The sequence below is a fragment of the Dasypus novemcinctus genome, chromosome 16, assembly GCF_030445035.2.
Source record: "Dasypus novemcinctus isolate mDasNov1 chromosome 16, mDasNov1.1.hap2, whole genome shotgun sequence".
Lineage (NCBI taxonomy): Eukaryota > Metazoa > Chordata > Mammalia > Cingulata > Dasypodidae > Dasypus > Dasypus novemcinctus.
The window spans coordinates 10,639,574-10,653,287 of NC_080688.1; the positions used below are offsets into that span (position 1 = coordinate 10,639,574).

The 13,714-nt window shown below is 36.7% G+C and overlaps 1 protein-coding gene across 1 annotated transcript; it reads right to left on the reverse strand.

The window, feature by feature from the left end:
• Positions 1-12,479: 12,479 nt before the first annotated feature.
• On the reverse strand, positions 12,480-13,418 carry LOC101431940 (olfactory receptor 2T8-like). Its single transcript, XM_004456889.4, has one exon. The coding sequence runs from the start codon at positions 13,413-13,415 to the stop codon at positions 12,480-12,482; it is 936 nt and encodes a 311-aa protein (XP_004456946.2). The 5' UTR covers positions 13,416-13,418.
• Between the last annotated feature and the right edge of the window lie 296 nt (positions 13,419-13,714).

Here is a 13,714-nt window from a genome sequence, read left to right on the forward strand (position 1 = left end):
TGCAACCAAACAGACAGAAGAGCAGATAGCGATGAGAATGGGGAATAAAAGAGCAGAGCCTCAGGCAAGTGAATAACAACAGGAGGTACAGAAACGTATGTGTCATGGATACCAAAGAAGGAGAAAAGTAGATAAAAGGGTTAGAAAGAATATTGGAAGAATAAATAATGGTTGGGAACTTCCCAAATCTTTTGAAAGACATAGATATCCACATTCAAGAAGCAAAACACACTCCAAACAGAATAAATAAGAACAGACTTACTTTAAGACACATAGTTATTATGACACCAAATGAAGATAAAGATCTCTGAAAACAGAAAAATGAATCATCACCTACAAGTGATTTCCAGTAAGATTATGTGCTCATCCCCCATTATAAAACATAGACATGAGAATTCAGTCCTATGACATATTTAATATTTTGAAAGATAAAACTGCCAGCTAAGGGTTTTATATCAGGCAAAAATGTCCTTCCAAAATGATAGAAATTTTAAGATAGTCACAGATAAACAGAAACTGAAAGAGGTCCTTAGCAATAGAGAAGTCCAACAAGAAATGCTAAAGAGATTTCTGCAGGCTGAAAGGAAAATACAGAAAAAGAGACCCTTGGAAGAGAATTATAAATGAGGAATATTAACAAAAGTAACTGAAAGTGTTAAAAGAATGATAGATGATGATAGATAGATAGATACTAGGTCATATAAAAGCGAGAATAATATGAATGAATTAATTACTCCTTTTACAGTATTAGCATTGAATGTTTATGAAATAAACTTCCCAATCATAAGCACAGACAGGCAGAATGGATAAAATATATGAGTCATCTATATGGTGTCTATAAGACACTCACCTTAGACCTAAAGATACAATAAATTGAAAGTGAATGAATGGCAAAAGATATATTCCATGCATGGAGTAACCAAAAAGAAAAAAGAAAAAAAAAGAAAAACTCAGAGTAGTATATTATTGACTTAGATAAGATAATATATAAGCAAAGCTGTCACAAAAGAAAAGGATGGATATTATGGATATAAAAGGGGCAATCCACCTGGAAGAAGAACATTCATACATATTTATGGACCTAATCAGAGTGACTCAAAATATATGAGGAAAAAACTGACAAAACTGAAGGGAGAAATAGATCTTTCTAAAAATGATAGTTGGAGACAACAATAAACCACTCTCATCGTTGGATAGAACAGGTAAGCAAAGGATTAATAGGAAATAGAATTAACAATATAAATTAACTACACCTATAGACTCATATAGAACATTGCATCCCAAAACAGCAAAATTAATATTCTAGCCAAGTGTTCATGGATCTTTCTCAAGGATATACCACATTTTGTGCCACAGAATAAGGCACAACAAATTTAAAAATAATGACATTATGGAAAGCACTTTCTCTCAGCATAATATAATGAAGGGGGAAATCAATAATAGGTATTAAAAGGGTAAATTCACAAATCTATGAAGTTTAAAAAACACACTCAAATAATCACTGGGTTGAAGAGAAAATTGAAATGTCAAGATGAATGAAACAAGAACACAGCCCATTGAAACTTATGGAATTCAGAAAAGGCAGTATTGAGAGGGAATTTTATAGGCCTAAATCCTTACATTAAAAATAATAATAATCTAAATCAATGATCTAACTTCATACCTTGAGGAACTAAGAAAAAGGACTGCAAACTAATCCCAGAGCAAGCAGGAGAGAAATAAGGATTAAAACAAAAATAGGTGAAATTAAGAACAAAAAATATAATTTAAAAAAATGCTGAGAATGTCACCAAAATCAACAAACTCAGCTAGACTAACAAAGAAAAACAGAGAAAAGATACAAATAATAAAGAAAGAAATGAGTAGGGGGATATTATTACTGACCCTGCAGAAAGAAACAAGGCAGTAAGGGGATACCATAGAACATTTTATACCACCAGAGAACAAAGGTGAAATTTAAAAATTCCATCAAGCACATGAAAAACCTACAGTGACTCTAAAAGAAATTCAAGACCTCAACAAACCAATCCCAGGGAAAGAGATTGATAGTCATCAAAACTCCCATAAGTGAAATGCTCACTATCAGTGCGATTTGGTGGTGAATTCCACCAATCTTTCAAAGATGATCTCACACAAATTTGTTCAAATTATTCCAAAATTTTGAAGAGGAGGGGTCACTACCAAACTCATTCCGTGAAGCCAAAATCACCCTAATACCAAAGTCAATTAAAGATACTATGAAAAAAAATTACAGACCACTTTCTCCAAATAAATATAGTTGTATACATCCACAAAAATAAGTGCCAATTATGATGGTTAAGGTAATGTATTAACTCAGCTAGGTAATGGTGTCCAATTTGGTCAAATTAACACTGAATTAATTGTAATATGAGGGCATTACATGAAAGTTAATTATCAGTGAGTTGATTATATACATGGCTGATTACATCTACAGTAACTGGGGAGATTGTCATAAGCAATGAGTGATGGCTTGTTCAGTCAGTTGAAGGCCTTAAAAGAAGAAGTGATTTCAGAACTCAGAGAGAGAATTTTCTTCTCAACCTCAGATAGATAGTATCTCCTGGAGGAGTCATCAAAACCGCCATTGGAGACTCTGGCTTGTGCCATGCCCTATGGAATTTGGACTTGTCAATTCTCATACTCATCTGACACAAGTTTACAAAATTTCATTCTATTTACAGATATCTCCTGTCAGTTTAGTTTCCCTAGAGAATGCTGTCTTACCCTGATTAGAACCGAGAATTGTTTTTGGAAGACATGAATTTAAAAATAGTATTTCTAAATTGGTTCTGGGATTTTTGCAATTTGTTCATTACTTCTTTTCAGTTCAAGAGCCCTAATGACTCTGTTTCCAATAACTAAGATCCAAATGGCAATCCATGTCATGAGTTTGCAATAGAGATATGCAAAATATCATCAGTGGACATGAATACTTGAAGTTTATGAGAGGGAAGTGTCTGGATAAGAATATTTTTATCACCTTAACAGAATTTTGTGGAGTTAAAAGTTATGAGGATGTTGTCTGTTCCTGAATATTTTAGATAGCATTACGAAAGAAAGGGATGAGATGATGACATTGAATTTAAAACCTATTTCCATATAAATGATGTGAATGTTTCTTTCTATGTGTGTCCTGAGAAAAAAGCTTGTTTCATGCAGCCACAGACTTGAGATCTCTGGAGAAACAGACAAAGAATCTCATTGTGCAAATAGCAGAGTTCCACAGGGAACTAAAATCTCAACCTTGCAGGGTGCTGCTTTAAATGTGATGGGAAAGATTAGAAAGGAGTGGAATTCTGAGGATTTGGATGGAGACATATGGATTGATATGATAATAGTGGGAATATTGAACCCTTGAATTCTGCTGATTCATTGACAGATAAATCTGTAATTGTCTTTAGGAGATAGCCACCCACCATCTTCCCACCCTGAGATGACCACACACTACTTCCACCATGCCCTCGGGAGTTAACAAAGAGATTTTAACCTGGCCCCAGTTGTCTGTTATTCCACCACCACCTGAAGTGATTAATTCTGTCTCAGCCATATAAAAGTTTAAGAGAATGCCCTGAGGTAATTTGTTTCAAGACTCTTCTAATGTTTCTCCTTACCCATCTCCATCTCCCCTCTTTTCTTTCAGACCTTTGACAAGTCTGAAGTCATAACAAGCCAACAAAGTTGCAGTACAAAATGTGACCAATTAGGAATTATGTTATACTCCTGAATAACTTCATGAGTTTTCCCATTTATATAGGTAGAAATAAAGGGAATATATGTGCATATGGATATTAAATATGTGAGATAATGGTGGAGGGAAAATAACATTGGAACAAGCTAAATACATTGATATTGTCCCATAAGCAGAGGTTCTGTGTAAAATTTTAGAGCTTGAGGGACTAGAAAGGGCTCTAACAGTTTGTGTGACTGTCTGAAATATGGACCAAAACTGGCCAACATTTCTGGATGTTGAGATGCCAGGATTGTCTTCATGTATTGTAGGTGAGGGGAATCCAATGGCATAAAGAGATTGAAGTTTTTGGATAGCTTTACCACCTAAGGCCTACCCTCCAAGTCCAGGAATTTCCAGATGACATGTATTACACTAGGACTGTGAGGAATACATTTGTGAGACAACTGTATATTCCCTGAAGGGCTCTGTGGTTTCATTTCTCTGTAGGCCAGATATCACAGTAAGAACTGCTGTAACAGAACTAGGATCCTTAAACATTATGTGATGATCAGATTCTGAGCTATCAGGAGCCAAGTGGCAACATTTAAAGGCCAAGAAAGATGGGTGTGGCTTCTGCAATGAAAAGCAGACTAAAATCAGCAATCTAAATAGTCCTAGTTGCATGGATCTATTGCATTGGCTACATGATCTTGGGTAACTTCAAATAAAATAGATGGGAGATCTATTAAATTCCTACATTATCTGCATAAGGAAAAGAGTTCTAGTATGAGAGAAAAAGTGAGTCATGGCCATTTAATCAATTCCCAGGCTTGAGATAGTTTACAGATCCACAGCCTTTGAGTGACACAAAGGCTAGCTCCCCTTGGGAAAAGACCATGTTACACTAACAAAAATTAATATTCTTAAAATTCTTCATAGCCTTTTCCAAACAGACCTATAGATTTTAACCAGGGAAACTGTGCATTAGGGGAAAGAAAATGATAAGATATTTGGGGGATTATTGGACACTGGCTTAGAAATGACATTAATTAAAGGAGACACAAAATGCCACTGTTGTCCACCAAATGGAGGTCATGTTATTGATGGTATTTTAACTTAGATCCATCTCACAATGGGTCCAGTGAGTTCCTAGACCCATTCTGTTGTTATTATCCTAGTTCTAGAATGCATGCTTGGAAAAGATACACTCAGCAACTGGCAGTATCCCCACATAGGTTCTGTGACATGTGGAGTGGGGCTATTATGGGAAGAACAGCCCAATGGAAGGCACTAGAACTGCCCCTACCTAGCAAAATAGTAAATCAAAAGATATGGACTAATGTTAGTAGTAATATTTTGATGATATTCTTTCATAATTTTTAATAAATGTTTTACAAAAATTCAAAGTGTTGATGGTGGGGTAATGTATAGGACCCCTGTATGATGCTATGCATGCTTGTTTTGTAAGTTCATAACTTTTACTATACACTATTATTTATATATGCTCATGTATGAATGATATATTTCAATAAAATATAAAAAAATTAAAATAAAATAAAATAATACCTGATTCTTGCAGGGCCTGCAGAAATCAGTGCACAATCAAGGACTTGAAGGATGTAGGATTGGTGATACACACCACATTTCCATTCAATTCTCCCATTTGGCTGATAAAGTAAACAGAAGTATCTTGGAGTATTATCAGAAACTCAACCCAGTGGTGACCCCAATGGCAGTTGCTACACAATATGTGGTATCATTGCTTGAGCACATCAGTATATCCTATGGCACCTGGTATGCAGCTATTGATTTGGCAAATGCTTTTACACTTTAGCCATTAGAAAGGAACAACAGAAACATTTTTCTTTCAACTGGCAAGGCAAGCAATATACCTTCAGTGTCCTGCCTCAGGGGTACATCAACTCTCCAGCCCTTTGTCATAATATTGTCTGCAGGGTACTTGAACATCATTTGCTCCCAAATGATGTCACACAGGTCCATTATATTGATAGTACCATGTTGATTGGTTTAGTGAGCAAGAATTAGCAAATACTCAAGGCTTATTGGTAAGCCATTTACATGATAGATTATATATGTCTGTTATTGTTTTTATTTAGAGATTAATAATGGTTTAAATTGATTTGTGTGGCTGCCAAGTTGACAGGCCATGGACTGTGATGTTTAAACTAATATGTTAACTTGTCCAGGTAATGGTGTCCACTTGTTTTGTCAAGTCAGAACTGTTCTAATTTTAATCACTTATACTTTAATCATCAGCGAGTTGATTGCATATATGGCTGGTTATATCTACAGCAAACAGGAGATTGCTGTCAGCAATACATGACATCTCATTCAGTCTGTTGAAGTCATTGAAAGACATGATTTAAGCATTCAGAGAAAGAATTTGCATCTCTACCTCAGACAGCCAGAATCTCCTGAGGAGTCCATCAAATATCTTTATTGGAGACCCCAGCTTGCACACTGCCTGATGGAATTTGTATTTCTGCATCCCCAAGATCAGGTGAAGCAATATTATAAAGTCCTATACTATTTAAAGACATTTCTATATGTTCTATTTTCCTAGAGAACCATGAATAATACACCAATCAAATCAAAAGCACTTTTAAAAATTATATATCATCATCAAGTGTGTTTTACACTAGCTACGCAGGGGAGGTTCAACACAAGAAAATCAATCGGTATAATACATCATATTGATAAATCAAGAACAAAAATCACTTGATCATATCAGCTAAAAAAAAGATATGTGCCAAAATCCAACATTAATTCTTGATAAACACACTTCAAAAGATAGGAAAAGGGAAAACTTTCTCAACATGATAAGTGCTAAGATGTAAATTCTACCCAAATTGAATTACAGATTCAATGTAATCCCAAGAAAACTTCCAATCAACTTGATTTTTTTGTGGAAATGGAAAAGCCAATTATCATGTTTATTTGGAAGGGGGCATTTTCTGCTAGCCAAAAATCTTTAAAAATTAGCATAAAGATGGAGGACACTCACTTCCTGACTTTAAAGCATATACTTAGCTACAGTGGCATCAAGGTAGACAGACTGGCCAATGGAATTGAATTTATAGTTCAGAAATAGGCTCTCCCATTTTGGTCAACTGATTTTTTAAAAAATGATTTATTTATTTAGATATTATTTTTAAAATCCTCCCCATCCCCCAGATGCATCTCTCATCTGCTTATTGTTTGCTCACATCTTCCACAAGGCACTGTGAACTGAACCCAGCACCTCCTACATGGGAAGCAAGTGACTACTTTCTTGAGTCACATCCACTCTCTAAGGATTGTGATATCTGCTGGTTTATGGCAACTGCTCCTGGCAGCATTTGTGCTGTCTAGCTCATTTTGGTAGGTATGGTGTTATGCTTGTTGTGGCAGGTGCAATGTCTAGTTTTTTGTGGCATCTAGCTTGTTGTAGCATCCAGCTTGCTGTGGTGTCTAGCTGGTTTTGAAAGGTGTGGCATCTAACTCATTGCAGCAGATTCAGCATCTGCTTATCTTCTTTAGGAGGCACTGGAACCTGAACTTGGGACATCCCATGTGATAGGGGGGATCCAACAGGTTGAGCCCCAGCCACTTCCCTCAGTTGAGTTTTGACAAGACTGTCAAACACACTAGTTGGTTCAGAACAGTCTTTTCAACAAATAGTCCTTTGAGAATTGAATAGCTATAGACAAATAAAGAAGGAGGACCTTTATCCTACACTTTACACAAGAAGTAACTCAAAATGCCTAAAATACCTAAATATAAAATATAGGTCAATAAAGTTCCTAGAAGAAAATTTAGGGAGTCATCTTCAAGGTCTGGTGATAGGTGGTGTTTTCTTAAATATCTGACCCAAATTATGAGCAACAGAAGTAAAATGTATATAAAAGGGGCATCTACAGATTAAAAATTTTGCCTTTTATATGACTTTATCAAGAACATAAAAAAACAATCTACTCAATGGGAGAAAATATAGGCAAGCCACATATCCAATAAGAGTTTGATTTTTGTTATATATGCATATAAAAAAAAGATACCCAATCAAAAAATGGGGAAAATGCCTGCATAGATATATTTTCAAAGAGGAAATAAAAAAGGTAAAAAATGAGAGGATAGTGGTTGTAGCTCAGAGATTGAGTGCCTGCTATCCATTGTACAAGAGTCCTATGTTCAACCCAAAGTACCACATCAAAAAAATCAATGAGATATCATTTCATACCCTATAGAATGGCCATTATTTTAAAAAGCAAAACCAAAAACAGAAACTTACTTGTGCTGGAGAGGACATAGAGAAATAGAAACAGTTTTCCATTTTGGAATGTAAAAAGATGTAATCCCTTTGAAAGACAGTTTGGTGGATCTTCAGGAAGCTAAATAGAAAATTTCCACATAATTAATCAAGTCCACTACTAGGAATATATTTCAAAGAACTGAAAGCACTGATACAAACAGACTTTTAAAAATATATTTTATTTATTTTAGAAGATACATAGATCACACAAAATGTCACATTAAAAAATATGAAGTTCCCAAATGCCCCACTCCCCACTCCCCACACCACAAACTACTCCCATATCAACAAGAGAATTTCTGAGTTTACAAAACAACATGCATAGCATTCAGAATTCTCAAACACCAGCCCACCATCAACATCTTGAAATGCTATGAGCCATTTGTTACAGTTGATAAAAGAACATCCAAATAATACCATTTACTATATTCCATAGCTTATATTATGTATAATTTTCCCATAAACCACCTTTTCATTAACACCATTTATTAGCATTTTACATTTTTTCATGTGAGAACCCTCACATGTGTGTAATGTTAACCACAATCCATCATACACCTTAGGGTTCACTGCCCCATATTTTGAACAATGCATACAAAGTCTACACACAATGCCTCTCAGTTTCATCACGGAGTTGTGTGTCTTCCCATTAAGCCAAGTTCTTTCTTTCTTTTTTAATTTTTTAAAAATTTACTTAATTGCCTTTTTTAAAGACACATAGAACATAAAATATGCTGCATTAAAAATATAAGAGATTCCCATATATGGACTACAGAGGGGCTCAACTATAGCAAGGAGGAACATGAGTGTCAGGAGTCATTGGTGAGGGACACATAGTTGGGAGAGAATTTTCAAAAACACGTATATAGGGTATATAAAAATTTTTGAATACACATTGGGTATTGTCATAATAAGTAGAGTTACACATGATGACTGAGGGAGTGCTGAATTCCTAGCCAAGGGAGCTCTGTCACATTTCCCAAGGGAACAGTAACAGTCCAAGGGCAAAGACCAGTGAAGAAGGATGGTCCAATGATGGGCCCTTGATACTGATGACTGCTTATGAGCCTATGTGCTTGAAATTTCAACTAGGCCTAGAACTGCAGGGTGTCTAAGAGTTACTTCCTGAGAGCCTCCATAATGCTCAAATGTGGCCACTCTCTAAGCCAAACTCAGCATGTAAAGGCATTACATTCCCCCCAGTATGGGACATGACTCATGGGGATGAGCCTCCCTGGCACTGAGGGATTACTGCCAACCAGCAGCTTGTGATGCAACTAGAAAAAGGTCTTGAATAAAAGGGGATAATGGTGAAGACAAATGAATTTATGTGGCTAAGAGACTTCAAAATGAGTTGGGAGATCATCAGAAGGGTCATATTTTTGTGCTTCTCAGTGGGATCTCAGAGACAGCCAAAGTAGGTACAACCCCAGGTACTGGTGCTCTTGAGGGCTATAGAGACACACAGGTTCTATGGTCATGGCAGATGGCTCTGGAGTTCAGTGCCTTGCCAGCATGCCCAACTTTGGAACTTGTGGTCTGAGTGTGATGGAGTTGAACTCAGATATAATCTTTCTACACATGTCTCTTCTGTCAACTCAGGTTGGTATATACTCAGGAGCCTTCTATCTCTGGACTGCCTGTGTGTCAGCTGGGCCCTGAGCCTCAGCAGAGTTGAAACACCTACTCTCCATTTCATTGGATTTACCTAGGTCAGCTAACATGGAGGTGGAGATGGTCAACCACCACACCAGGGATCTGAGAATGTCTACAACTTCAAGCAGGACAATCACATCTATCAGCCATGTGGGATTTAAGACCTCTCTTGATTTAGAGGTGGAGTGAACAACTTCTTTCATGAATGTGGTACATCCATTAATGATGAATACATTTTGGAGCATTGTTACACAGTATGGATTATAGTTTACATTGTAGTTTACACTCTTTCCCTATCCATCCAGTGGATTATGGCTGGATATATAATGTCCTGCATCTGTGCCTGCAGTATCATTCAGAATAATTCCAAGTCCCAAAATTGCCCCCATATCACACATTCTTTTCTCTCTCCCTGCATTCAATAACTCTTGTGGCCACTGTCTCCACATCAATGACATAATTTCTTTTATTACTAGAGTCACAATAATTCTATAGTAAAATACCAATAAGTCCACTTTAATCCATATTTTATTTCTCCATCCTGATGACCCTGGTGTGGCAATGTACACCCCACATCTCAATTGAAAGTGGACTTCCATTCCATATGACTGGTGGATAGGACTCTCATGCCCACAGCACTAGACTCTCTTGATTCCTTGGTGTGGTTTTTGTCCATGCTCACCTCCTTTTCAGCTGACCTGGGTAAATTCAATAACCTGGAGAATAGGTGCTACAACACCACTGAGGATCAGGGTCCAGCTGCATATGGACAGCCCAGAGATTTAAGTTTCCTGGGCATACACTAACCCCAGCACCAACCACAGGTTCAATAAAAGGGACAGAGGAGACATTTGTAGGGAAGTCACATCTGAGTCTAAATCCATCACACACAGGAGTGAAAATTTCAAGGTAGGTCCTACTGGCATGCCATTGAACTCTGGAGCCATGTGTCATGACCGTAGGACCAGGGTTTCTCTGCAGCCTTCAGGAGCACCCCTACATGGGGTTGTATCTGCTTTGGCTGTCTCTAAGATCATGCTGATATGTGCATAAGTGTGACCACTCTTATTAACTCCCAATGCATTTTGAAGTCTCTTAGCCATATAAACTCATTTGTCTTTACCATTTCCCCCTTTTATTCAAGTCTTTTTTTAGTTGCATCAACCCAGTGATTGGTAGTAATCCAACAGTGGCAGTGAGGTTCATTCCCAGGAATCATGTCACACACTTGTGGGAATGTAATGCATTTATATGTTGAGTTTGGCTTAGAGAGTAGCCACATTTTAGTGACATGGGGACTCTTAGGAGCTAACTTTTAGGCACCTTATAACAGTAGGCCAGTTTGAACTTTCAGGGACAACAGGTTTTCTAAGTATAGCCATCAATATCAAGGGCCCGTCATTGCACCATTCTCCTTCACTGGGCATTGCCCTTGAACTTGGAAAATTGTTGCCAAACAGACATTTTTGCACACCATTTTTCAAAGAAACATCATGCACAATTGCAAAAAACATGTGATTCTGGAAGAGCAGATGTTTTTTCAGTGGCTGAGCACCTGCTTCTGATATATGATGCCCTGGTTTCAACTCTCAGTAACTCTTAGGAAAAAAAAAGATGAGTTTTTGGCCCCTTCCCCAGACACACACACACACATCATATTTATATATACTTTTGAATCACAGATTCCAAAATCATGAAGTGTCCATTCATATGAAATTGTAAAATAGCCTGAACTAAAATCTGTTTACAAACTTATATAGTCCACAAGAGCATGAATGTTTTGATGGTGGTGACTTTTGAAAGTGGGAGTGAATTACATGAGTGCTTGTTCTTGTTCAAACTGATTAAAAGTTTGTTTGAGATCTGATAATTTTATTATCATAAATTATACCTCCATATCCAACAAATGTCAACAATGAATCTTCAATATTTCTTAAGTACTTATTGGTTCATTCTTTCAACAATTTTATACTGTGATTTATAGTGTAGAAATATCCTATTAAGATTTGGTGATTCAAAGATAGTTAATGTGGCATTTTGAGATTATTTATGAATTCCAAAAAGAGAAAGATTATGTTCATAAACTAATCTATTCCTCTTGGTATAGCTTTAGATTGTATTAAATTCAAAGTTTTAATTTTACTTGATAAAATCAATATAGGAATTTTTATTCCAACTCATCAGTATGATTCCAACACAACCTGATATGATTCAAGTAGATTCTTTGCCCCCTTCTTGTGCCAAAATAAACAGACACTCACACAAGAAGACACAAGAAGAGAGAGTTCTGTTATGACAGAGAGATGAGCAATTCGTCCGATAGTTTGCTGCTGAAGAGAACACGGCAGCTGAATAGCTGAGAAGGCCCGAAAAGAAATGAGCCCTATGCCAGAGACTGAGAGAGAAAGCCCTGAAAGACCAAGCAGAGATCACATGTGATCTTGTTTCACACATGGCAGCTGACTTGGTGAGAAAGAACCACTTATAGTACCTTAAATTGGACTTTCCCTGACCTTGGAGTATAAAGATTTTGCCCAAATAAATAATCTTTAAAATATTAACAAATTTCTAGTACTTTATATCAACACCCTTTTGGCAGACTAATATAGTTAAGAATACACAATTTGATTTGGTTATGATATATTAGAAATTGAAAGAGAAGTATGCAGATCGGTCCACATTTCAAAGCAAAATAGAAAAAAAGCTATACATGTATCTACAAATATTTCTTATATTAAAAGATGATTTTAACTTCGCCTGAGAAAATCATATACTACAGATTTAAATAGTCTTTATGCTTGAAGTAAATCACACTAATTTTAGTTATGATTTAAGGTATGACAACGAGCTTATACACTTAGTCAAAGCTCCCTTTACATCACTGTTCCTCATACTATAAATGAGGGGATTCAGTGCAGGGGTGAAAATAGTATAAAAAGTTGACACAATCTTGTCATGATTAGCAGACCTGTAGCTTTTGGGTCTCATATAAATAAAAGTGGTAGCTCCATAAAAGAGTCCAACCACAGCTAAATGAGACGAGCAAGTAGTAAAAGCCTTCTTGCGGGCTTCTGTGGATCGCATGTGGAGAACAGCAAGTAGGATGAGACTATAGGAAGTCAGGATCAGGGATATTGGGATCAGAAGCATTAACACACAGCAGATATACATGGCATACTCAAAGACAGATGTGTCAGTACAAGCCAAACGTAACAATGTGGGGGCCTCACAGAAAAAATGATCAATTTCACGTGATTTGCAAAATGGGAAATTCAGGGTAACAACAGCCTGCATGATCCCATCAGCTGCTCCCAGAAACCAAGACCCCAATATCATTCTCATGCATAATGGCCAGTTCATAAGTACAGGATATCGCAGAGGGTGACAAACAGCCACATAACGGTCATAGGACATGGCTGCCAAAAGGAAGCATTCTCCACCAGCCAGTGTGAGGAAGAGGAAGATCTGTAATCCACAACCAGCAGGGGAGATGAACTTGTTGCTAGTCAAATAGTCAGCAGCCATTTTAGGCACAATGGTGAAAACCAGCATCATGTCCATAAGGGAGAGTTGGCTTAGTAGAAAGTACATGGGGGTGTGGAGTTGGTGGTCCTGGTGAATAAGGAGGATCATGAGGGCATTGACCAAGAGGGAGATGAAGACAATTGTCAACATCATCACAAAGAGGAAGTAGTGAGCTCCTGTGTGATTAAAGAGTCCAAGAAGAATGAAATATGAGGTATGGTTTCCATTTTCCATGACTTCAAACAAGAGTAACACTACAAATGGAAAATTAATTGAGAGGTTATGAAGGAACTAAAAGAAAAATGCTAAAGAAAGTTGTAATGTAGAAGAGGAGTTATTGTTTATGCATACATAATTTTGTATTGGGATGATGAAGTCCACTTGATAGTAAATGCTGCTGTAGAGGATACCATATAGTGAATGTAAAGTCACTGATTTCTACACATGAACATGGTTAAAGTGGAATATTATCTATGGTATACATGGTATCACAGTAAAATTAATAAATAGAAAATGGATTTTTTATTCTTCAA